Source organism: Strix aluco, chromosome 11, assembly GCF_031877795.1.
Source record: "Strix aluco isolate bStrAlu1 chromosome 11, bStrAlu1.hap1, whole genome shotgun sequence".
Taxonomy (NCBI): Eukaryota; Metazoa; Chordata; class Aves; order Strigiformes; family Strigidae; genus Strix; species Strix aluco.
In genome coordinates this window covers 12,784,415-12,811,591 of record NC_133941.1, presented here as the reverse complement: position 1 = coordinate 12,811,591, position 27,177 = coordinate 12,784,415, and the positions used below count along the sequence as shown (strand labels likewise).

At 45.6% G+C, this 27,177-nt stretch overlaps 1 protein-coding gene across 3 annotated transcripts in view; it reads right to left on the bottom strand.

Moving 5' to 3' along the window:
* Positions 1–26,517, bottom strand: part of GRM7 (glutamate metabotropic receptor 7) — a 309,081-nt gene extending 282,564 nt beyond the window's left edge. For all 3 annotated transcript variants that reach the window (XM_074836095.1, XM_074836097.1, XM_074836096.1), the window contains exon 1: positions 25,868–26,517. In XM_074836095.1, coding sequence (XP_074692196.1) covers positions 25,868–26,425 — 558 coding nt within the window. In that variant the 5' untranslated portion in view covers positions 26,426–26,517. The remainder of the gene's footprint in view (positions 1–25,867) is intronic.
* Between the last annotated feature and the right edge of the window lie 660 nt (positions 26,518–27,177).

Here is a 27,177-nt window from a genome sequence, read left to right as displayed (position 1 = left end):
TTTTCCAATTCATATCTACATCCAGTGAAGCAATGCCTAGCATGAAGTCAGCATCCATCTCCTGCCCCAGCATCTCCCCTGGAGCCATAAGCCCATTGTGCTGCTCATGGACCTTCCCAGCGGGACAACCTGTCACCACCCTGGGGCAGGAGGTGACATTCCCCAGCTCATTGCCTTCCCCTCCAGCAGCATGAACTCCCCTCCACATACGGAAAAAAACCCAAATAATACAGTTACAAATACGTACCCAGCTGCACTTCAAATTATCTTGGGTTTTTAAGAATCCCCTGTTACCTTGATAATTATTTCTCTTTCACACTGTTTTAAAATATAGCTTAGAGTTTGGTAACCAGAGCCAACTAAAAGCCAGTGGAGGCATATTTTTCTGCTGTGCAGGTCTGTAACTGCTCCAGATCTGGAACAACCATCTGAAGGCTTTGCTTCTTTCTTCAGGAAAGAGGAGTTTACCATAGTGTTTTGCTCCTTATCTTCCCCCTCTGCATGTAAAGATCACCTCCATCTTTTGTATTGCACAGTGAGAAGCCTTTCCCTCCTCTCCAGCCTCTAACAAGGATGGTTATTTAAAACACTTTCATATTCCTTTGATTTGTACATTAGTATTCTCTAGGCAGAAAAAAATATAGGACAAAAATAGGATTTGCTCTAATGCAGTCTCATCTTCTTGTTTATTTCTTATTATTTCCACCTTGTATAACTATGTAGGTCAAACAGATCAAATTAATTTCAGTGCATCTGTCCTAACACCAGTAACATGTAGGTTAAATGGCACTGGTGCTGGGCTCTCTGAGTGGGAATACGGCTCCATTAGCTCCCTGAACTGGAATAAGTTTGACCCATTTATTAAACTTCAGTTTTACAGCCAACATTTCATAATCTACTTATAACTGCATACCTGATCTTGTCAAAATTCTCTTGATGCTCCTAATTCCAGGCCTTGGGCACCCTCAGACAATGCAGAAGACAGACTACAACAGCAGGGTGCAAAAACCAGTCAACAGACAAGGAGGTGGCAACACGCACTGGTTTGGCATCACTGTGGCTGCAGCTATTACAGCTCAGTCTTGAAATCTGTCCTTTCTGGGTGAAATGGATTTGCAACAATATTTAGATAATTTACTGCTAAAGGCAATGATTCTATAAGTGCTTTCTCAGGGCAGTCTAGCCAAAAATTTGGCTGGCAGAAATGCACAGAAGCCAGGGCATTCCACGGTCGCCTGCCCTCTTTGAAAGTTGCCAATTCAACACAAACCCAACCCATGCTGGCTGACACAGGCAATCCCAAGCCCATTCCCTACAGATCTTCTTAAAAAAAAAAAATTCTGGGAAACAATAACCCAATACCATTTCTTAAGCAAACATAAGTGGTTTTCAACAAAATTGGAACCAAACTCATCTTGAAGATAGAAAACCCCCAAAACTGTAAGGATGCAAGTCCCTTCCTTCCCATGCTATCGGCTGGAAGTCCTCAAGCAAGAAAGCATCCATCTTGAGCAGCCTGGTCTAGTGGAAGGTGTTCCTGCCCATGGCAGGGGGGTTGAAACTGGATGGTCTTTAATGCACCTTCCAACCCAAACCATTCTACAATTCTATGATCTTATTTCCCACCCCATACAAGCAGCCCCAGAAGCTCAAGAAGAAGAGCAAGCCATGCTGGAGCCAGCACCCCGTCCTCATGCAGCAGAGCTGCAGCAGCCCAGCAGCTCCTCCCTGGGGACATTGGGAGCAGATCAGCCCCAGTGCCAACTCCTGAGAGCTCCCACCCCAAGCTGAGCCACAGCCTGGGATCCTCACCCACAGCATGTGTGATCCCAACCCTCTGGGTGGTTGAAAGAGAAAAGCCAGCGCAAAGGACAAGAGCATCCCAGATGTTCCTCTCCGGGATCACCTTGATTTATTTTTAATGCAATTGGAAAGATTTCTCATCTTCCCAGCACAGCACCCACCGGACAGACCCTTATTCATCGGGGAGAAACCAGGAGCCAGCTGTCAGACCTGTTTACCTCTTCCCTCTGAATACACTGGAAATTCATTATGTGTCACACACAATTCATTTCTATTTTTCTTCAATGAGCACAGATTTATCTGAATTATTGCATCATTTGCAGAAAACAAAGATATTATTATGAAATGCAGTTTTGAAGGAGAAAGGCTTTCTGTGGATGAGTGAGAAATTCATGACCTGCCAGAACTCCAAATTCAATGGCCTCCTTGTAGGGAAAAACTCAATGCATCATTTTTGATCAATTGTACTTTCAAGTCATTTTCTTATTTATGGGTGACTGAGAAGACACTTGAGCTAGCAAAATAATTCATGTTTGTTTGCACAGAGAAAAGCAAATTTAATAATGCAGCCTTTTTTAAAATAAATACAGTCATGCATTACAAAAACTGCATTTAAAATCATACTTTGTAGAAAAATCACAGCATGAACTGCAGCGTGCTCCTTTTCTTCCTCTTAAGTGAAAACCTTCTCTAAGGTACATGTGATTCACTTCATACTCCACTAAAAAAAGAAGCAGTACCTGAATTTCTGTTGCTCCTACTCACTTAGATTCATTACTGCCAAAACTTCCATCCAGCTCCCAAGGCCCAGAACAAGGTCCTGGCAAAGCTGCACATCAGTGTGTAAGAAGATGACTATTGCATTGAATAAAAGTTTCTTCTGTCCATCCAAGGGGCTGTTTAACATACAGATGTGTGGGGTCTTAATAGCCAGCAGATGACACACAGGAATTACTGAGGAGAAATTCAGGTCTCAGATACTTCATGGCAAGAGAGGAGCTTTCTTTGGGAACTTTCAGCCTTCTGTTTTAAGAGCACCAGAAATATCTCTAGAGAGAAAAGCTAAAGGGCCTTTTTCACTGAGATTATATTCTGATATTCTTTTCAAAGAACATATCCTATAAATACAATATATTACAGTATCTGAATATTCATCTTGAAACAACAGCCATTACCCCAAGTCAGTGTGTATTATCACTCACCTGGTAAGAGCATTCTTTTTCCCCATAATGGTCCTCACTTCCCTGCTGCTGATCTTCTGCCTCTCTCCCTTCCCCACCCAGCCACCTCCTCTCTCATTTATCATCTTCCTCATTCACCTCCTGATTGATCCCATCTGTGTCACTGCCTCCTTAATTCATCCCCATTTCCCATCTGCTTCACCCCTGCTGCCTCCCTGGGTACACCATATTGCTACTCTGAGACATTACTTTTTTCCCTTTCCTTTTTTTTCTTTTCTGAAGGGAATGGCATTAACATCCTCCTATATTGATATTTTGATCTTTCCAAGTTTTATACCCAATTTCATCAGTAAACAGCAAGAGGTGCTTAAGAACTATCCTTTTTACCTGCTGTTAATATTTATTACCTGGCTTAGCGTCAACACATTCACCTGGCAGCAAGAAAGCTCAACATGCTGGGAAAAAGAAAACAGAGTTGTCACAATCCACTATTCCTCCAACAGGATGACTTTTGCCTTGGAGACGCTAGGAGCAGGGTGGAGGATGCCAAGGAAAACAGGGCATGAATATTGAGCCCTAGAAGCAAGGAAGAAGGGTAAAAAATTGTGTCCCATCAGAGAATGCTCCCTTCTCTCCCATCGTCTGGATGGGGGAGGATGTTTTTGTGGCCACAGCTCTCACGGGGGCTTACATTATTGAAGTTCACTGCACAGCTCTCACAGATTGTCTTAAACGATCAGAGGCAATTCACTTAATCTGTTATGCCTCTCAGTTTTCCATCTGCAAAAGGGAGATAATACATCTTTCCTCCAATCCCTTTGTTTTTTTCTGTTTAGCTGGTAAATTCTTTAGAGCAGGGACTATCTCATTGTGTTTTTAAACAAAGCCTTGAAGAATGGTTTTGGTTAGGGTCTTTCAAGTTGATGATAAACCCCCCCCAAACAACCCCACCCACAGAAAAATATACAAACTGGCACCAAACCAGGATTCTGCCCGTTCTTCTCAAGAGTAAACAACATTCAGATGCTTTTGTTTACCTTCCCTATGGTCCTAGAAATTGCTTTAAGAATTATTTTTGTGCTTTCTTATGACTTTAAATAAAAAACAAATTATGACAATGTTGAATGCATATATATATATTGAATTTTTTATATTTTATGTGCATCCTGAATTTAATTTTGCCCCAAAATGCTCTTAGGGGATTTGTGTAGTTATTTTAATAGTCCTAATTTTAAATCCATTTAAATGTATTTATGCACCTTTAGACCAAACTCATTCAGGCATTTATACCGCAGTAATGAATTGTATGACAGCAATGTATACACAGAAAGAAATCCTTTCCTTTTGTAGAGCATATATTAGCACCGATTTATAAATTCAATAGTTAAGTTCATTGGCATGCATAGAGTCAAGGGACCTTTGTTAAACTAGGACATTTGACGATAACTATTTCAGAAGATGCACATTGAGAAAGTCTTTCCTATTTTAATGTCAGGAAATTAGAAATATAATGAATTCCAATTTTTCACATCTTTCATCAAAGCCTCGGAAAAAGGTCAGTATCTAAACTTGTTATTTTAAAATGCCTACTGCAATTTGCCTTACTGTGGTAATTACAAGGAAAGTTCCCATAGTGGAACACCAAAACAATCCTGGGGGACTCTTCTTATTCCTGATTGTCAACAAATTTCATCATCTGAAGGAAAAAATGATGCATTTCATAGGCATAATGAGTATGATGGTCATAGTAAACAGTATATAAAGTATTTACATTTCATGCTTTCTCTGAACTGGGAGCTCCCTAAAGTCTGGGGTAGCCTGAATATGCTGCAATGAATTTTTTTTTTTAGACAAAACTATTTCAAAACTATTTGCTGAATTTGACCCACATTTCAAAAAGGTCACACTCCACTGCCTCTGCTCTTCTTGCTGCGGTGACTCCCAGCTGCAAGAGCTCACTCAGATCCAAGCTTTTCATCTCTTTATTGCTTATTCAGATTCCATCCCAGCCCCAAGAAATCGGGAGCTGTTGCCGTCCCAGGGATGTTTGATGGCTATGAATAATACTGAGTTAATGCAGAATAATAATTAGCATTCCATCTCCAGTAGAGTGGTTTTTCCAGCTCCATGATACTCCGGCTGAGGTGCTGGTGTGGAGCATGCTCCCATAGAGGTGATGGGAACTGGCAACAGCATCAGTGACCACGGGTGAGGATGCTCCAGCACCGCCAGCCCTGCCTGCATTAACTAGGTAAAGCCAGAGGAAAGCAGTCCACAGTAATTTGGCTCAAATCACTGATATACCCCAGTTTAGGAGAGCGAGCAGTGCCAGTAACATCTCCTCAGCCTGTCCTTGTCAGGGACCATGAATAGGGTTACAGGTCCGCCTGGGGAGCATCTCACTCCCCACCCAAAAGGAAGTGGTTTGTACTTACTACAAAAAAAATCCACCTCCAGGTCTTTCTGAAGCATCTCTTTCCATGCCAGTACCAAAAGATTTAATCCCTGTTAGGGTCCTGTAGCAGGCCTGAGAGGTTAAGGGAGGATTTCTTCTGATTACCAAGAAATAACAGTCCCTGAAAAATAACTATCAGGTATTCAATCTACATTTAAAAGTCAGGTTCAATCTTCCCTTATTACAGCTGCAAAACCCCTTGCTATCTAATTGAGATGAAGCAACAAAGCTGTACTTCCAATGGTTGTAATTAAATGCAGTTAACCTTAAAAAGTCACTTTTACAAACAGAGCAGATTTATCTGGATTTAAATTTTAGTTCTCGTACAAAGACTTAAGAACAAGTTCCTCCCCATTATTCAATTTAACAATAATAATAAAAACCTCCATGACAACTATAACAAAAAGACTCTGATAAAGCCTGAAACCTTTTTGATAATGAAACATACAATTTCCCTGTTTGAAGCATAATTCCCCAGAGAACATTTTAAAAAAGATATAGAAGAACTGTCGTTTTAAAGCTGTTAATGTAAAGAACTGCGTACGAGAACAACTCATGTAAAAAATAGACTTTCAGAAAAGCTAGGGAAAAAATAGTGGGTGGGAGAGACTAGACAACTTAAATGCAGTGTCTCATTAGGACAATTACAGGAGTCAATAAAAACTGGCAAAATTGAAAAAGATTCACCAGGCTGCTCGGTTCAGTTTCCATTTAGTTCAGGGACAGAGAGGTCAACTGCAGCCAGCAGTCATCTCATTCGATTCCTGGGGTGCAAATGACTTAGCCATATTGGTAATTGCCTTCTTCCTCTTGCCATCTAAGTATACCTTTTGTTGGATCATGACAGCTACTCGCCATTTCATTGCTTTTTTAGATAAGTCTATAATCACATATCCATAATGTACTTTGAACAACATTAATTAGAGCAGATAAACTGTCATATAAGAAACAGTAACACGTATTAATTAAGGTAAGTCCTACTCTTACTCAATTCAAATCTTAATCTTCCAAGTTTTCTCATCAATACTTTATCATCATAGTGCCAGAGAGGAATTAATGCACTGAGAGGATGTCAACTATTTGAAGAGGATCAAGCACTTGGGATGCCAAAATAACCAGCCAAAGCGCAGGATTAGTGAACTAAATATGAGAGAGAGAGTCAAAAAGTGCAAAACCATCAACGCAATGGGTCCGCATGGCTCCACTGATGAGGTCACTGATGGGACTCCAGAGCACATGAATTATCCTTACGTGCTCTACCTCATACACCACACGAGTACAGTTTTTTACTGTGTAAGAATTTAATCAAATTTCAACAGCTTTTTGTAATACTGAGTATTTTTAAATTGGAGACCATGAGACCTCTTTATGTTTACGTGCCTACCTTCGCTTGTCAAAGCACTGAAAACCACTGAATCGAAATTTAACAATTGCTTATAAACAAATATTTTTTTCAAGTTTAGGCTGTACTGGAGAAAGTCTTGAGAAATGTCCTGAGCATCTTACAGCACATTTAGATCTTTCTCATTTTACTGCCATTGCTGTTGTATTTGCATGACTTTTTAATAATCCTAGCTCCTGTAGCCATGAGTTACTGTGAGAATCTACACTTCCATTAAAATAATTGTGTAAAACTTCACAGTGTTTTTGAGTTTTGAGCCTTTTGGGGAGGCTTATGTCTGCAAGTTTTTTAAAAAAGAAGTTTTAAGTGTTTTTTTCTGACTGGGTAGTTGGCTTTTTTACAAAAAATGCCAGTCCCAAAAATCTGAAGAGTGTGATCACATCTTAAATAAAGCATATGATCTCATTTCTCCTTTTATCTAGATAGCTCTTATTTGTTGCTTTTTCCAGTGCAGCACTCCTGTCTCACCAGGACCTCATATATGCTGTTGGTTAGACACATTACCAGCAAAGCTGTGATCACTACTCCCCAGGATAATGTTCTTGTCAACAAGGTGTGAATTTAAAAACTCATTTAGAGATACATAATGATAAAGTGCAAAGTGGGGGGGGAAAAATCAACTAATTAACCTCAGAAGTTTATTTTAACACAAAGGAAAAAAAAAACCTAGAATATATTTGCCTCCTCTTAGGATCCATCCCAGCAATGTCCAAAATCTCGATGGGCTGGATTTTCACAGCGCTTAGCACTCGGCAGTTCAAACTGACATCAGTGAGCTGGTCCTAACACAGTTCCAGTAACAACCATATGCATTTCTGAAGCTGCAAAAGCGAGGTTTTACTTCTGACACTTCAGGGATAAGGTTTCTTACACAGAAGTTAAATATATTATTGATTCCCTTTGTACTGCCAAGAAAAAGGCACTAATCCTCACGCCGACTGGGGTTGAGACTCTCACAACTCTGTTCATCCACATCGCCTTTGGTTCATGCCCAAAGCTACTTTAGGTGCAAATATTAGCCAATGCAGAAACCAGATTTCATCACAGTTCTTTCCATTTACCATTACGTTGAAGCTGTTGACAATACCAGCACATCCATCTGACCAAAACCAATACAGGTAATAATACTTAATTGCCAAAATAACGTGTATCATTCTCCTGATCAACTGGGATTCTCAAGCCAAGCAATGGTATGTTGAAAAGTCAGAGGTTAATCATGTTAAAAATAGACAGGATTTTCTTTTGCATGACAAGACACTTCACTTTATTAGTCTGTTAGACTATTGGCAGGGTTTTGGTCTTTTCAAAGCTGTGGAAGAAAATGTTGAGTTGGTTATTTATGGGTAGAGTTTGTGTTCATCTCTGAAAGACAACGAGCAAAATCCTACGGTAAGGGCAATCTCCGCAGTTCTGCTGACAAATTCACTCTAGCAAAAAAAAAAAGCTCTTTGTGCACTGTCATTACAATAATTTGTATATTTTTAGTATTATACTGGCAGTTAGAAGCCCCCATTGAGGGCAAAACCTTGCTGGACCGCTTTCCAGACACATGTACTTAGGACAGTCCTCATGGTGAAGAATTGATACACTACAAATTCTGCTGAGTTACACTGATTTCTATGACAGGGTATATTTTATAGCTCAAAAAACCCCAAAGAATATCTTCCAAATTTTTTTCTTATATCTGTGATGCCTGAAATTAAGATGAGCAGTATGCCTTAAAAAAAAAAAAAACAAAAAAAAAAAAAAAAAAACCCACACAAAAAAAGGTGAAGTGCTTTGTGGGTTTTGCATCTGCCAATGGGTTCAGGTTTAATAGTACATACTACACTTTGCCAACTGTTAAGGAAAACAGATTCCAGTTGTACCACGTTTTGCTTAATTTATGTGAGCGCTGGGCGGGAGGTGAGGAGGAAGAAAAAGACCCAGAGAGCAAAAATGTTTTTTTCCTCCTTTTGTTTGCTGTTCTGACAATAAACTTGCCAAGTCTGAGAGGCTCCAGAGAGCTCCTCCACACTGGAGCACAAGGAGCACAGAGAACCTGCTCACCCCAACTGTCAGCGCTATGGATCTCTCGGCTGCAGAAAACAGCAGCGAGACTGGTCTGAGCGCCCACGGGGGATTCCTGGGTGATGGGGGAGTTCCTTGGCTGGTCCCTGGGGATGAGCAGGGTCCCTGGGGATGCTGGGGGACTCATTTGAGAAGCTAAAATGACAGAGAGCAAGGAGCATGCAGGAATAGATAAAAATCACATCTCCATCTTTCCTAGGCTTATACCAAGTACTCATCTGACAGACTCAGGAGCCAGGTCATGTATTACTTTTTGAAATCAGATATTACCTAATCTAGGCCCAACAGGTTTCATATGATGCAAATTTTTACAAAGCAAAGCTAGTCCTACAGAGCAGCCGTGTTTTTGCAGTTGATTCCGCCATCACACCCAGTGCAGCTGCCAGCAGGCTCTCGCGGCAGAAAACAAGGAAAAGTTCAAGTCCAAGGGAGTTCTTTGTCCAAAATAGGAATAAAAATAAATTTGGTAAGGGGAAACATATGCGAGCAGTAACTTTGCTCCCACCTGCAGCTAGCTGCCCTGACTGAGCTCAGAGCCCTGCATCCCTAACACAGCTCCAGACCCATTAGGACCAATTCCCATCTCTCTGAGTGCTATGTACCTTCAAGTCCATTTTCTCCCTGGTTTCTATTTTTAAAATTGCTGTAGCTTACAAGAGTATTTTGTTCTGTGCAATGACAGGCTGTCATTTCTCCTGAATATGTCCCTTCCCTGAGATAAGTATCCCAGATAATTCACTAAGCATAGAGACTTTCCGTAAAGGCTCACAGTAAGGTGTGCTGTAGGTTTTCAACGGAGTCACTAGGTCCCGTACCATCACCAGGGGAACACCACGGACCATGAGAAGACACTCCCAATGCAGAGGGCCAAAGCATCCCTACATTGCCCACAGGCAACCAAAAGCAACATGGATTTAGCCATCCCAAAGCAAACTAAGGAACTGACCCTGCCAACACAAACCATGGGAAAAGGATCACTCAAAGAGCATCAGTGCAGTAAGAAGGATGACCACAAACAAAGGGTCTGAGTAATTTTCACCATTGAAACACTCCCCAAAAGACCATCACCAGTTAAAAAACAAATGTCTTGTTAAGTTTTATAGTAACAATCAATATAATGATTTGGTTTTCAGACATAGGCTGGGATAAAATGCAAATGGGAGGAACTGGAAGTGTACTTTATTTCCACTTACTGGCTTTGAAAATCCCCAAACTCTCCAAACCCCAGGGTACATTTCCACCCTTCCCCAGGTAATGCTGCAGTAAACCCCTGCTACAGCCCCGACTCATCTCACCTCGGAGCAAACCATGGTACCACCGGGAAACTTTCAGGATACCAGATATAACGTAAAGCACAAATCTGAGCGGTAAAGCAGCATAAACATCAATGCAATTTTATTTCATTAAACAAGTGGCATTTTTAATTTGTCTTCATGGAGCACATGAAAAAAAAAATCTCAGTCAACAAATATGACAAAAAGATTCATGAATAGTGCAAACACAGTTCAATTGAGAAAGATCGTGTTTTCTGCTAGCTGTGTGTTTAAACTATACCTCATTATTTTTGTTATTTTTAATGTATTCCATATTTATTATAATTTAAGTGATAAGATTTAACATGCTCTACAAATCAGTAGGAAAGACAAAAAAAACAGTTTGCTAGTTTTGCTAGCTCAATGATACCTTTATAATGGCACAAGAAAAAAACTTCATTTCATGAACCCAATAGCATCTTATCTAAAATTCACCCTGGAGATTAGGATCAACTGTGAGACCAATTTTCCAGACTGCTTAGGAGCTGAGTGAGGAACAGCAGAGGGATGGAAGAGGGAGAAGCACACACATTCATTGCTAAAAAATTAAATTTGGAAAAGTAGCAAAAAGAAAAACAAAGCAATATGTATAAATAAACCATTGCATAAAAATGTATATAATAATTTGCTGCATAAAGGTACCACAAATCAGCTAGTCCGCCCCGTGGAACAGTTACAAATTTTTTCATAGTTTAGAGCATGAATGATATACCTCAGCCACCTTGCTGCTGCAGCATTTACTCGCTCGCTGACGTGCGAACGTGCCCCATTATCCATAAGAGGGGGCCCAGATCAGCTCCAAAGCCAGTGGTGCGATGGCTGGCGGCTTGGCTCTAATGCTGCATGTGGCACTTTCACTGGGGCTGGTAAGAGTTTTGAGCCGGGATCAACTGCTGGGTTATGATAATCAGGAAAGAGGCATTATACATGTAAAATTAAGTACAGAGTTACAGCACAGCATAGATGCAAGCTCAGAAACAAATACGGGCTTTATTTCACATACGTGCATTCATCATAAATGTAGTTATATCATGCACATTTGGATAAAAAATGATTATTTCACTAACAGATGGATTTCTTAGAGAGAGCAGCAAAAACTTGCCTTGTCTCAAGCAGGACATTTTATAGAACAGTTATCAGCCTCATTCCTCAGTGCTTTTGTGCTTAGAGGTATTTATTTTCTTCTGAAATGTAAGAAGATTCTTCCTGAGAAAATAAGCACGGGTTTTGGAGGCTTTTTTAATAACAATCTGATTCTCTAGCAAAATACATTTACCACAGGTGGGAAAAACTGTATTTGTGATTTCTTTCATTTCTTCATGGATTTAATGCCCTTCACAGTTTACCATACCACAAAAATATTCCTAAAGATGGAAAGCTGCCTTTCAATGGGCTTCAGCACTGTAGCCCTGCATGCCACCCGCCCGCTCTCACATGGAGACGTGCTACAGATCTCAAGGTGTTATTATCTGCAGCAGCCCTGGACATCCTCATAAAGCTTGAAGAAGTCAAGTCATTTCTCCATTCCCACCTAGCCGGTTTAGCTAACGAAGTGAAAACAAGCTTGAACTCCCTGAGGGCTGATGCCATCATGGTTGCTGCAGGCAGATGGAAAATGAATATTTTTGCGTCACCCTCCAAAATCCTGTACAGTACACAAATCACTTTACCCAGGACACTCACATTCTACTACAGGAAATGTTTTCAAGCATTGGAACAGGCAGGGAGCTCCCAGTTCCCACAGACTTGCTGGGAACTCAAGACATCAAAATAGCCTTTCCTCATTTTGAAAATCCTTCACTGTAATAGTGGTATACACACCTTAAAAAGATAATTTCCTTTACATTGCTAATACTCTGAGATTTTCTGTACTGCTGTCAGATAGAAAAAGTACAAAACCACAAAAAGTCATTTAATTAATTTTTATTGTCAATATCATTTCTGTGCATTCAAGTACTACCACAAAATTACCTTCTTTAAAATCACTAAAACATCTCTATTAGGGCTGGATTTTATTTCTATAAAAATAACAACTTCCAGCCAAATTTGAGTTGACAGTTTCCCTTTAACTTTGATTTATTCCTGTCATTCTTTTATTAAATGGGATTTGGCCTTGATCCTACCTATTAGGACTCCATCTTGATGGGATCAGCACGGGAAACAACTCTGGGCACTTAGTCTTGTCTCTATAGCGGCAAGGCACTAGCACAATTAAAATGGGTGGTGATGCTCTCTAAGCTCTTATGAGCTGTCATTAAATTCAAGACAACAGGAGAATTTATTAGCTTTCAGCCATCCATTAGATTAACCTGTATCTAGTTGTTTCATGTTCATCTCTTCATTACAAGATGAATATGAGGAATGAACACGCAGTAAGGGCATCTCAGCATACTTGACCCCAAAGATCACAGAACTGAGGAATATATCCATTTCCAGAGGGAATAAATATAGAGAAAAGAAAGCCAGAGCCTCAGCTGGTGTAAGCTGTCAGAACTCCACTTACATCCATCAATGGTGAACTTGGCCCCAGCCATACAGAATTACTTTTTAAAATTGAATAAACCCAGCTATGCCCTCAGCCCTTGTTAACCAGGAATAGGTGGGTGGTCTCTGGGAAGCCACGGTCCCAACGCATCCCCATGTGAGGGCAGGCAGGGTGGGAAGGGTTATCCCTGCGGGTAGGGAGAGACAATGCAAGGGAAACAGCAAGTGGGAAAGACGTGATAAGGAAGGTAACATTGATAATACTCCCAAGAGGCCTTTATCAACTCCATTTTATATGCAATAGGAAGGACAGGAAGGTGAGGAGGCAACACAGATTGTTCTGGCTGCATCAGCAGAGATGCAAGGTCTGAACTTTGAAGTTTTATGGGGAGAGCAGCAGCAAGTGTTGGACACAGCCAGAATACGTGTTACAGCACAAGAGAGGTGGTTATGGACCTGAGCGTCAAAGAAAATTCAAATGCTGAAGGCTGGGAAATCGATGGAGAATGTAACACAGTGAATACTAAACTCCATGTTGTCCTTGAGATACACAAGATACAGGCTGATACATGGGCTTCGATCAAGTTGCCTTGGATTTTTTTTTTTAACATGGCAATTAAGTACTGAGATACATGGGATACACTGTCACGACTCAAGATGAGCATTAGAGATCTATCAAACATCTACAGCCAGTTGAGTTCATCCTGGAAAAAAGATGATTTTTGTTTCACTTTTAAATTAGAGAACATGCTTATATCTACTCTCTGTGTTTAAAGTATGCTACATGGAGCCTTGTATTACTGGGATTAAACGTTAGTGGTCTCTGCTATGACTGAAAACAAAAATGTTGTTGAAGCTCACCAAGCTGTGTTTATCAAGCAGAGGTACTTCGAAAGCAGCAAAGGCATGGCTCTCCCAGCATAAAGGGCCATATTCACGATGAAAAGGGATTTTGCCGTCAGACTTGTAAAGTCAGCCTAGTCAAGCTTTCTTTGGCAACAACAGAACTTTTAATAACTTGTCTATCTCAAGTAGTCTAAAATAAATTTATGTTCAAAAAAAGGTACAGATTGTAAATATATAATTATATTTATTATATAATTATATATTTCTAAATTATATTTCAAAAATTTAGAAATTTATTTCAAAAGTAAATTTGTGTCAATCTTGGCAGCATTTTTACTAGCCCTTGCTTTAATTGCAAGCAGTGGTGGCTGCTGTGGCATGCACAACCCGGGCTCCTGGAGTGCCCCCCCAACCTGTGCGGTTTCAGCACGATCACATCAGCTGTGGCGCAACTGGCACCTCTGCATAGCACAATTTGCATTTTATCTCTGATCTTGTATTGAGGAGCTCATTTGCTGGTGGTGCTGGAAATAGAAGCCTGCTGCAGCTCTTAAGGCCCAAATCCTCCATTCTCATAGAAGAAAATTTTCTGCTGTCCTGTTCTTCTTGGTATATTGAACACGCCAATAGCTGGAGACGACAACCCTGCAAAGATGTAAATTCCTCCTGTGTCACCAAGTGCTGCAATACATTTACAAAGCACTTGCACTCAGTTTGTACTCTGTGCAAAAATACCATGCATATAATTATGAGGCTGAATTTAATGACATTGAAACAAATCTCCATTCTGATGAATGCATAATTACTGTTATTAAAATATTTATGAAATAATACATTTATTAGAAAATCTTCTGCATATGAGTTTGCAGAATGCTCAAATTCTAAAATGGCAGCAGAGAAAACAAACTTGCAAGGCACCGAACCCGAACATTTCCATCTGAGTCAACGTAGGCACAAAGGCCTCCTGAGATCTTGAACGTTCTGTCCTCTCCATCAGAGACACTGAATAGAGAGAATTGGGATTTTATTATTGTCTTCACTTGGAAAATTTTCAGTTCTTTAAACAGGGTTATTATGGAAGCAAACTTCTTGTGGGATTTTTGTCTCGTTGTTTTTTAACACAGGTAGTCTAGACTGGCAATGCATCACTGGAACAAGACAGAATTTAAAATAACCACTAGTAACCATCCAGACCGTTGGCAATTTAGGCTAACATCTCGAGCCTGAACCAGACAGAGACGGGGTTTCACAAGTCCCAGCTGAGAGTATGTTAATCTTGCGGATAAATCTCTCCCACTAAAGCATTCAAAACCTCTACTTTTTGTACCTAACTTGCAGCACAGAAGGGAAAGCAAAAGTCTTGCTTTAGGAAGACACCTATTGCATCCTGTTGTTGCACTTCAGCCTCACAGCCTGCTGTGAAAGTACAGTCAAAACCAGGAAAATTTTCAGCAAAGAGGATAAATGCTGACTATTAAGAGAAAAAAAAAAAAAAAACCAAAAAACAGTATTTCATGGAGGTTACAGAATATTCTTCAGGAAAGTTCATAAAAGAAGTTAGGCAAGCATCTGCTAGGACCAGCCTGGCTCTGTGGGTCCCATCTCAGGTCAGTGACTCACGGCGAGTATGGAGATCCATGGCTGAAGGAGCCACACCAATACCCTCTGCCCCCCAAAAACAAGAGGGGAGCACCCAAGGGGGCCAGAGCAGGAGGTCGAGGGGATGGTACCAGGACAAAGGGATGCCTGAATGTCCAAGCGAATCAGAGGGATCCCTGTCTGGCTTGCTGCCTTCCCACTGGCATCAGCCAGTGCTGGAGCATCCAGAGGAAACGCTGGAAATCTGCCCTAAGACAAGTGTGTGTTTCCATCCTCTACAATCTTTGGATTTATAGTCCTATTTATGTATGGGCACTCTTCTACGAAAAGGTAGGATTAGGGCCTCTGTGTAGGACAGTAATAAATGGCTGCTATAAAAATCACATGCAGGGATCTACATTCACTTTTACACCATCATTTCTGTAACTGAAATTTGGTTTATGAACAAAAAGGATGGCTTTTCCAGCTAACCCTGGAAAGCCCCTATAACTAGGCTACAATCAACTCTTTCATGTTTCCAGTGACAGGGGGTGTTTAAAGGCAGCGCAGAGCTCAGCTCGCCCTTGCAGCACCGACAGCAGTGACGCTCGCCCGTTCCACGGGGCTCGTACCGCTGAATCCCACCAGCCACGGGCAACCCTGAGCAGCACTGAGCTGTTCTCAGCTTCCTCCTCTCAGCCACAGAAATGTGAAAGGAAGTGGAGATACAGGTTTATATCAACCCACCTGAGGAGAACCTGGATCAGAGTCATTTTTCAGGACAACTCCAGCTTAAGGTTTTGGGCTTTGTCAGCAGTTGTTATACCCGCAAGTGAAAAGCCAAAAACAGCTGTAAAACGTTAAGAGCAAGATCTAAGGGCATATCTACAGCAGGCAGGGGAGCACTGGGACCGCACCAAAGCCAGGTCCAGATTATCTGGCTTTTGAACTGGAAGCAGTAAAGCAGCTCCAGCAAGGCACTGCCCTTGGGCTAAAGTAAGCAGCCCAGTGCCAGTCACCCACCTGTGTCCTCCCTGGGACTCCTGTGTCACTGCCTGGCACTGATCCGGGCTGTGCAGATACTGGACTCGACCTTGGCTGCTTCTCCTACCAGGGCAATGCGCTGCACAGTGACCACTACTCTCAGCTTCTCCACCCTGACCTTGACTCTCTCTCTGATCTGTCAGAGCAGCCTCTAGGCAGGGACAAAGGTGGCAGGCACATGGGCCAGGAGCCTGCCACAAAGGTAAGAGCCACCACAGCCCTGCTGTCCATCCCCTCTGCCCACACCGGGCTCTGGAAAGCCACTCCGGCTGCTGCCGGGGATGAAGGGGGAAGACCTCAGGCTCCTCCTGGGGGGAGGAGATGGAAAGCTGGTCCTGCAGAGTATCCTCCTTCCCACACCCTCTCACCCTGCTCCAGCCGCACACCCACCTCTCCATGGTCTTCCCCACATTTTCCATCACTGTTCCTGTCTGTCCTCCCTTCACTCACTTCCCGGGTAGGAACTGCCAAGCCTGAACACAACCTGTACTGCTGAAAGCCTTTGAGGTGGCTCTGAATTACTAAAACACGTCTTTTCTCCATTAATCACACATCACTGATTCTTCTGAGTCCTAACATCATAATAATGCGAGACAGACAGAATCGAGAAGCCAAACAAGCGGGTGACACGACTGTCAGCAGACTGACAGCAGCAGCAGTCAACGAAAGCAGAGACGTGCTCTGTCCTGTCCTCACCCACCATGGCCAGCACCGGTGCCTGCTCTTCCCTTCCCAGCCTTATCCATGAGCAAGACATTAAAAGACAGGTCACTTATGTTTGCAGCATAAATATCTACCAAAAAAAAAGTTATACATATGGAAGTATATATATATGTGTGTATATATATAAAAAACCCTACATACACAAACATATTCATAGACATTAAGCAGAACCATCACCAGAATGAAATCTTGCAACCTAAAACTGCTCCTAACTGTCCCCTCCGCCCCCACAGGTCAGGCAATCCTTTAACAAAAATAGAGTTATTTCATGTGCCCTACATGTGAAAAGATTTTATCTGTGCCACACCAGGCAGCACACAGTGCTGGGAAGGGAAGATCTCCCCAGTCTGCCTTCTCTTCCCATTTAAATCAGAGGCCAGGGAGTCCGAGTGCTTCCCAGGATCTGGACACAAGAAGAAAGGTGATCTCTAATTAGAAGCATTTCACAGGGGTTTGGCAGTGCTTGCCAAGTTCATTTAGAAATACTTGAAGTGAGGCACTGGCCTGCACTACCCCCTCAGCCAAGGAATAAGAGGATATATACCGTGCAACACGGTTGCATTCATACAGCATGCTAATGCCTACCCGAATGTCCCAAGTGACATAGCAAAAGTATCATTTACCACAACACAGACTAAATTAGGGGGAAGTTGGGCAATACCGCTTGAGTTACAGTTTCTCTGGCAATGTAGCACTACTTGTCAAATTTTGTCAAATGGAGGCACTTGCCCCTGGAGATGGAGCGAGACCCCAATGTCTCTCAGCAGCTGCCCTCCCGTAGGTGCCCTCGGGGTGCTCCATCCTGCACCCTGCCATTGGGTCCATGTGTGCACAGCACCAGCAAAGGGCTTTGTTACAAAATACAGCACACGGCAGCCCGGACACCCCACCGCAGGACCTGCTCCACCACGCTCAGCAGCCCCCGAGCTGCAAAAAACACGGGCCATGGCAACCTCCGCTGCGCTGTCTGTGCAGGGGTGGCCCAATGGCCCCGTGACATGGGGACCCAGGGAAACTAAAGAGCTTTTAGACCATTCCTACATATTAATTGTCATTTGAAGTCTCGTCTTCCTAATGTAGTACATGGAAGAACTACACTAGTTCTGCATGTATGAGAGTTACTCCAGCAAGGTGAAACACATGGTGACTGTGCTCGAGTGACCAGTGGCCTGGGGCAGGGCAGGGCTACCATATTTTAGTGGTCCATAAGAGGACCATGCTTTATTCTCAGCTAAATTGGTGATGATTCAGAATACCTCTACTGCCTTCAGTCGAAGGACTTTATAGGACCTTGTGAATCATCAGTAACGAGGAAGGCTTTAGAAATACTTGTTTTTCTTCAGATTTCTGTTTGCCTGGATACCCACTCCACCACACTAATGACCTGACTATATTGGATTCCAAGCTCTCCAAACAGCCTTAATTACATGCTTCGTATCTTCCAATATTATGATAAAATTCATCATAGTCCTATGTCTGGGACAGTCAACATTGTCACTCATTGAGATTAATTTGAATATCACTATAAATAGAAATAACAACATCTGATATTACAATGCAAAGTATTGTGTTGGATGGTTTTAATGGCTCCAATCAAAACTCATTTAATAGAATAAAATACAGAATATAGTACATGTAGTTTTATAGTATTAGTGTTATGAGACTCAAAACCAGATCAATATTTCTTTCATAAAAATTAATGCCTTACAATGATCCCTCCATTTGTCATTCCAAAGAGGTCACCTTATTTCATTTCAAAGAGTAAACTGGGAATTGCATGAATGTACCTGCTGCATATATGCTTTCACCGTACAACCTGACACGTTCCAGCATCCCACTGTGCTGTCCCCCATGCCAGCCCCAATTACTCGCTAATTCTTTGCTCACACGAGCACCATCATCCCTCTCTCTCTCCACAAGCAAGCATCCCTCTCCTAGCTGAGCCAGTCTTCTTCCACATGAGTCTCTGCAGCCCCTTCTACCCAACATCTACAGAGACACTCAAAAATAGATCAAGAGCCTAGATTACTGCTAATATTGAATTATGCCTTGTTAAGAAAACAAATTTTGCCTCCAAAACACCGTGTTCCAGAAAAATATATTCATAGCACCTCCAACGCGCCATTAGTGACTCCACATGCAAACATGTGAATTCCTGAAGTAAGGATTTTCCTTTACTTTTGATTCATACAGAGGAAATAAGATTCCAAATGTATTAACTATAGCCCAACATTTCAACAACAGTACAGTAGGATGGCATGGCTCAACTTGTTGACATGTATTAGGTGCACCAGTAACGAGGACAAATATTTAGAAGTTGATGAAAATGAAAGCTTGCTGAGAAACACAAAAGCCATTTTTTGAAAAGGGACAAAGAATTGAAGTTTACTGTTTCCTATTTTTACATTTTTGGTAAATTCTCTGTATGAGTCTATTTGAAAAATGTACAGTTTTCCTGAAATACCTTTTAAAAAATGAATCATCACTCCACTTCCTAAAACCAGGATTGTCTTATTATAAGTTAGAAGAGGAAAACACAATAAACTGGTAATGAGTTCAAAATATATTAGTATCTAGAGAAAAATAGTGTTAAAGTATGTTAGTTTTCTTCCCAAATACCCATGATAACCCAAGAGTCCCCCTGTGGCAGCTTCACTGCAGTAAATTAAATTGGCCATTTACTACCATCTCATTAAGTCAAGTTCAGCAGGAGGGTCTCAGCATGAATCTTTGGCTTTGCACCCAGAACCTATACAAATGGAAACCTTTGGGCCTATATCCCACATTCCTGCAGGAAACTTAACCAAGAGAGTGAAAGGGAGGAACAATCAGTTTGCAAATACTTTTGCTGCAGAGTGAAGGAGTTTGTAGAAACTGATCAGATGAGCAGCACAAAATTAATTAAAAAACAAACACTTAAGAAGCATCTCTTGAAACCACAGTCTCACGCGTTCTGTAAAGTGGTTCTCATACAGCCTCATCCTTCCTTCCCCGCGACCATGCTGCAAACCCAGCAGAAGCAGTCACCAACAACTGCTGAGAGCCACATTTAATTCCACATTTAATTCCCTCGAGCCAGAAGCTGGGACAGAACCACCACCTCCATCGACATCCCTCACAGCACCTCGAACGCTGCAGCTCAGCCAGCCACAGCTTGTTGATGCAGGCGGCTACCACCACTTTGGCAAAGGCGATAGCCTCACTCAGAGAGCCTTGGAAAATGCACACACTTTTCTAAGGAAAAAAGAAGCATCCAACTCGGAGCTGCACTTTTAAGCTGCATTCGTTTCCGAATAACCACATTCCTACTGGCCTCATTGTATCTAGAGCAGAAGGCAGGATTGCAACTTCCATCTTTCTCATTTCGTACAAAGGTGCCTGCAGAAGGAAATATAGCCAAAAGCCCCCAAGGGATATGAGGGAAGTTTCAATTTACACTCCCAATCTCATTGTACTCCTTTATCCCACGCTGGTTTCTAAAATGTTCCCTGAAGGGGCTTAGTAACACACCCCCCTGGGCTGCAAGAACCATCACTGATAAAAGCAAAAAGGTGTTTAGACAAGAAAGAACGATTGTTGATTATTTAAAATTGCATCCACTGAGGACAGAAACCTGAAGGAGTAATTAGTTCATTATTAAAGCTTGTATTGAGAAGTCTGTAGTTCTAAGGGAGTCCAAAAATTAGTTTCCCAGTATAATAGGAGAAATCAGTGTGCAGATACTCCCCATATTGCATGGTTCTACTCCCAGAAAATATGAAACAGATGAAGCATTTGGCAATTTTTTTCAGCATAGTTATTGAATTTTGTGGAGTTAAATTTGTAAGGAAAGCTATGACACTATGAAGTAACAATATTTTTTACAATGCAAAACTAGCATCCTAAAAACATATTGCCTTGAACTCCCTGATGCATTTGGAAACAGCTTTCCAAATTGTTTTTGTTTTATTTTTAGACCAGATATTTCATTTACAATCGGCATGCTATTTATTGGCAGGCTCTAATAGAATTGTATTTTGAAAAAGTCACTGTATTTGACATACTTGAATATTCATGCATTTCTATCTCCACGGTCCACCACACACTATGTTACCCCTTCTGTTGCATTAATCCAAGGCCCTGCAGCAAAGCCAGAGGCTCTTGGTGCTGGGCAGCCCCCCTGCCCCACGCAGCCCCAATCCCAAAACCCACAGCTGAACAACCCACTCCTGGGCAGGACAGGGATGGGGCCCAACCCCTGGAGATGAGGAGGTCTTGTCCGCAGAGGGATGCAGCCAGGAAGGGCTATCTCACAGTAACTCCTGTCCGGGGCACTTGCTTTCCTGCATCTGAAGGAGATGAAGTTAAATAACAGATTAAAAAATAAAGCCTCCAGCAAGAGGCACCCCCCAGCTCGACCCCTACCACCAGGAGCCACTGTCAAACTGGAGAGAGCTCGTCTGTGTTGTCTTTGAAAGGGAGTCAAGCATCCAGCTGCCTTCAGCACCTCTTGGGCGCAGGGCCTGTCTTGCTCCTGAAGATGGGACCTTGGAGCACAGCTGGGATGCTCCTGAACGTTCTACTCAAGGAAGGTCCCACACAAAGTTCATGGCAATGACAGATACTGAGCTCAGGTGTAAAGCTCTCCCCCTTCCTCCAAACCCTGCGCTCATGCAGGGCAGTTGCACCTCTCATGAGTTGCAATTCTGGAAGAGAAATCCTCACATGCTTGGCCTTAGGAGACACACAGCCCTCGTTGGCAATTCCTGCGCCCACCTCCAGTGCGTTGACACATCCCATGTGGCTTGGAGTGAGCAATGACCCTCTCTGACTATGCCTGAGCCCCAGCAGCCCCGAAAGTTTTGCTCCATCAGCATGAGCACGTCAGGCCAAGACGGGCAGCGTTGGGTTTACAGCGTCCCTTGGCTCCAGCAGCAGCTGGGACACAGTGCCATCCCACGGCTCCAAGGCAAATCCCCCTGCCCCGACTAGTCCCATCATCCGTTACCAATGGTGCAATTAGGGGATATGTGGGGAGGAAGATGCAGAGGCAGGGGGAGGGACTCCTGCTTTCATCACACAGGAAAAAGCCTAAGTCTAATGTAGATCCTTCACATCATTTTTTGACAAAACAAAAGCTTCTACACAACTTCAAACAGTAATTACACAGATGGATGCAAACGAGGGGACCTCAGCACTGTTCTCCCCTGCTGATCCACCCGTTGGCATTAGCCGAAGGTGCTCCCAAACCTCTGTGCTGGATTGGGAACAGGCAGGTGAGCTGCATGGAGAGGTACTGTAACTTCACACGCAGAGAGGAAGATGGCTAGCTGAGATCTCACCCATCCTGGAGAGAAAATCCCCCTGAGCATCAGCAGCTGGCTGAGGAAACCCCACCGTGCTCTGTATGGGTTTTCTCCTTACATTAACGTAGACTACAAGTACTTCTCTTCCAAGATACTGTCAGAGAAATGTAAACACTGTTATGAGTACTTTGCAGAGGTCTCCACAGATGGAAAAAGTTTTCATCTACAAGATGTTAGGGAAAAGCCAGGTTGGGCATCAAAAGGAATGTTCAAGAGCCATTCCCTGTGCTGGTTTGTGGGGGGGGGTTTTGGTAGTGGAGGAGGGGGCTACAGCTGTGGCACCTGTGAAAAGCTTCTCAAAAGCTCCCCTGGCTACAAGTCAGACCCACCTTTGGCCAAGGCTGAGCCAATTAGTGATGGTGGCCTGTGCCTCTGCAATAACACATTTAAGAAAAGGAACCTGAGCGCTGGGGGGACTTGGAGGAGGCATTATGAGAAGGACACCTCTGCAGACAGCAAGGTCCGTGGAAGGAAGGAGGCGGAAAGGGGGAGATGCTGAAGCAAGGAGCACCTCTGTATCCTGTGATGGGATGGCAGGGCCCCCCCTGCCACCCATGAAGGTCACTGGAGGAGCAGAGATTCACTTGCGGCCTGTGGAGAAACCCCGGGACTCTGAGGGGAGAAGCAGCCCCCGCTGTTGTAGTTTGGCACTGGGAGGTGCAACACGTGGAGGTGACCCACACCAGAGCATCTCGAGAAGAATCATCCCATGGGGAGAACTCACAGCAGAGAGAGTTCGTGGAGGACTGTCAGCCATTAGAGGGGAGCCACATGGAGCAGGGGGGGCAATGCAGAAAAGTGTCTCCCACACACACCTCGGAAGAAGCAGCAGGGACTGACTGCACCCCCCCCTCCCCTCCCCCTGCTGCTGGGGAAGGAGGTAGAGATATCGGGAACAAAAGCTGGGCCCGAGAAGAAGGGAGGGGTGGGGGGAGGTGGTTTAAGATATGGTAACACTTCTCACTGTCCCATTCTGCTGTTGTTGGTTTTGTTAGTGTTTGAATTCAAGTGATGTTTTTGTTTTTCTTCCTAATGAGTCTGCCTTTAAATTCTCAAGAGACCCCTCCCTGTCCTCATCTCCATTCCTGAGCCTTTTTGTTTCATTGTTGTCCTTCCCAGCGCTGGCAGGGGGGGAAGGGGGAGTGAAGGCCTGGTGGGGCTCAGTTGCCCTCTGGGCCTAAACCAGGACATTCCCCCACCCCTCACCACACCGCCAGGGTCAGTAAAACCGACAGTGACCCGGGAGAAGCAGCTGGCTGCAACAGCTCAGGCATTTGAGAAAGGATTTCAATTAACAAGTTTTTCGCGGTTGGGTAGTTGGTTGGTTTTTTCTTTCCAATAACTTACAGTTTCTCACCCACCCCCACACAACAGTACTTAGTTGCTTGGTAGGTCCAGCTCTCCTTCTCTCTCTTAAAATAGTTCTGTCTTTCTTATTTCTCTCTGGCTGGGACATGTTCTGAACTGTTTTGAAGGAGGACAATAAGGAGCAGTTTTATTGCATGAAAAATCCACGTAAAAAAGGCAGAACCGAGCTGTAGAATACATATTCAGTAAAACCTCTCTCAGTATGTACCGGTTCCTGCTTTCTGGATGATCTGGTTAAAAAGCAGTTTTGAACAGATGCTTAGTCACAATACATTAAAGTTTAGACTTAGAGAAATAACTCTACACGCAGGAACTGCCCAAAAGTCTCATTTTCTGCAAACTCCATTACATAACAGATTACCAAAGATTTTGCAGGTATTGGGGCATCATACAAAAGGCTCCCGGTGCCCTGGATTTCCTTCCGAGGGATATCTCAGGACAGAGCACCTGGGATTCGCTCCAGAGCGAGTCTCGGTATAAAAGAGCTGTCTGATTTCAGTCCACTGCCTGGTGAAGTCCTCAGCAGCTCCGCGTCTGCTGAACCAGTACTTAAGCAGAACTTCAGCGCCGCTCGCATCCCTCCAACCAAGCTCCTCGGCTCCAGCTCAAGCAGAACATGAGCTCATCTGTTTTGCAGCCCAGGAAGGGGTGTTTGCAATGCAAGAAGTCTCGAACAGAAATAAGTACAGCGTACCAAGCGATGCCAAGCTTTGCTTGCACGCCCAGGCGAGGCTGCTTTCTGGGAGGGAGCATTTCAACACCAAGACCCGCATGTTAAAGCCGCGCAAATTGTTAGAGATTCAGTGCACCGCTGAAGCCGGGCGTGATACAGGGCGCATTTTAATTTGCCAAGAGGGGGGGAGGCGAGCAAGGAAAACAAAACCGGATCCGTGGTGGTTTTTCAGAAAAAGAGACAGGACTGAGTCCGGCTGGGCAGGGCAAAGGGCAGCGATGGGAGAAGGAGCATCACTCCCTCCTCGCCTTGCACGACGGCCGGACCTGGCTCCCACAGCCGGATGAGAATAAGGAGTAGCGAGGATTGCGGACAGCAGAGGGGATTTGCCGTGAAAGCCTCACAAGTTTCCAGCTGGGAAAAGCGGGGGATCTCTCCGCCCGCTGCACAAAAATAAAAATAACCCCCCACCACCTTCCGCATGCGAAGGCGTAGGATAGGAAGCGAGAAACTCCGCTGCTCACGCTGCATCTGGTGGCGGTTCTGTCCCTGGCGCGGCACCCGCGATCGCTCCCGACGAGCACCCGGTGCTCGCTACCGGGCCCCGGTGGCTTCACCCGATGTCCCGGGGGGACACCCCCACGCACCTCCCCCCCGCCGCCGCCGGGGTACCAGACCCGGGCTTGGGGCGCTGGAGAAGAGCAGGAGGATGCAGCCGGGGGCTGGACACACACACACACACACTGGTCTCCGTGCCCCGACAGTCACCGAGGCTGAGCCCCGGCGCCGAGCGGAGCACGATCGCAGCGCGCCCCGGGGGGGGGGGGGGGGGGGGGGAGCGGAACGGGCGGGTGCTGCAGCGCATCTCCCGCACACACACACACACACGGTTTAATCCGGCGGCTCCGCTTCTCCCTCGGCGCTTACTGGGAGCCGCCGGAGCCTCGGCCAGCCGCCCCCAGTTCCCCCCTGGACGGTCGCGCTCCCCTTCCTTCCCACCGCCCGCATCCAGCCGGGGCTCCGCACCCTCCGGGAGGGCAGAAGGGGCCGCAGAAAGCTGGTGGGTGCCCGGAGTTGCCCAGCGCAGCCCCGTCTTCGCCGGGGGAACACCCCCCGTCCCCCCCCGACCCCCGGACGGGGGCGGCTGCGGCGCTGCCAGCCCCCTGCCCTGGCACAGCGCGGAAATTTCATCGCGAAGCCCGTCCCGGCCGTGCCCCCGCCTCTCTGCCGAGCCATATTTCTCTCTAACGCAAATCCATCTCACTCATCGCCTTTTTTTTTTTTCCTCATTTTTTTTTCCTCTCCTTTCCCTTCACAGATTGCTTCTTGCAAATGGGGCGATAAATCCAGAAAGTGCCACGCACCGTGGAGGAGAGAGACGGGGGAGGATGCTGAAATGGAGAGGGTGGTTGGGAGGGAAACAAGATGCTCCGGAGGGGAGGAATGAAGCACCTGAGGGGGCACGAAGGGAGTTGGGAGCGGCGGGCGCCTCCACGGCCCGTCCCCGGCGGGCAGAGCCCAGCGGCCCGGCGGGGAAGGAGCCCCCACGACCCCCCCCGTCCCCGTCTCCGCGCAGCCCTACCTGGAAAAGCCGGAGGATGTTGGCCACCATAATGGACACGGAACTTCCCGACGCCCCGATCACTCCAACTACTTTTTCCGGCTTGACGAAGACGGGCGGCTCCCCGTTGGTGCACCTCACGTCGGAGGTGTCCTTCTGGATGAGAGCCTGGACGAAGGTGAGGGACTGCTCCAGCGCGTAGGTGTCCCGAGAGCAGGTGTCCAGGATGCGAGCGCCCAGAGTGACATTGGGCAGCAGCTCCGGGTCGCTGTTGATCTGGTCCAGGGCGTAGAGCATCGCCTCCAGCCTGTGGATGCCGTTCTCCTTCTTGATGTCCCCGCAGGGCACGCCCGGGGGGCCCTTGGCGTGGACGGGGAAGAGGCCGCCGAGGGTGATGTCCCCCTCCAGCCGGATGGAATGGGGCGCGTACATCTCCTGCCCCCGGGCTGCCCCCCAGAGCAGGAACTCCAGAAGGCAGCAGGGCAACTTCAGCAGGGCGAGGAGCCGCAGGAGCCTGCCCAGGCGGACCATGGTGCTGCCGCCCGGGCGATGCCCCCCCGGGCTCCCCCCCGCCTTCATGCAGCCCGGAGGGGCCGGGGCTGGGGAGGGGGGGAGGGACGGGACGGGGTGGGGGAGGATGGCCGCTCCCGGCCGCGGCTGCCTCCACCGCTCTCCGCGGCAGCCCGGCACTGGGGGACCGCGCCGCTACCGCTACCGCTTTAAATGGTGGCTGGTCCTCTCCCCGCCTCCCGCCCCCTCCGCCGCCCCGCCCGCCGCTGCGCAGGATGCGGCCGCGCCGCCCCAGCCCGGCCCGGGGCTGGAGATGGGGATGGGGATGGGGATGGGGATGGGATGGGATGGGATGGGATGGGATGGGATGGGATGGGAATGGGGATAGGGATGGGAATGGGGATAGGGATGGGGCTGGAAATGGGATGGGATGGGATGGATGGGATGGGGTGGGATGGGGATGGTGATAGGGATGGGATGGGGTGGGATGGGGATGGGGATGGGGATGGAGCCGAGGACGGAGCCGGCGGGAGCCCCGGTCCAGCCTCAGGGAACGGCGGGGGTGGGGGGGGCGGCCGGACCCCGACAGCGCCGGAGGCGGGCGCGGGGGATGCGCGGCTGCCCGCGGCTCGGGAGCACCCGCGGAAGGCGGCTCCGGGGAGGGTGGGGGACACACACACACACACACTCGCTCAGTCCCCCTGGAGCATCCTCCTCCTCCTCCTCTTCCTCCCGGCGGGCGGGGGACGGTCGCGGTTCTCCCGCGGGTGAGTACAGCCTGTGCCCAAGCTCTGGAGCATGCCAGCCAGACTACCGCATGG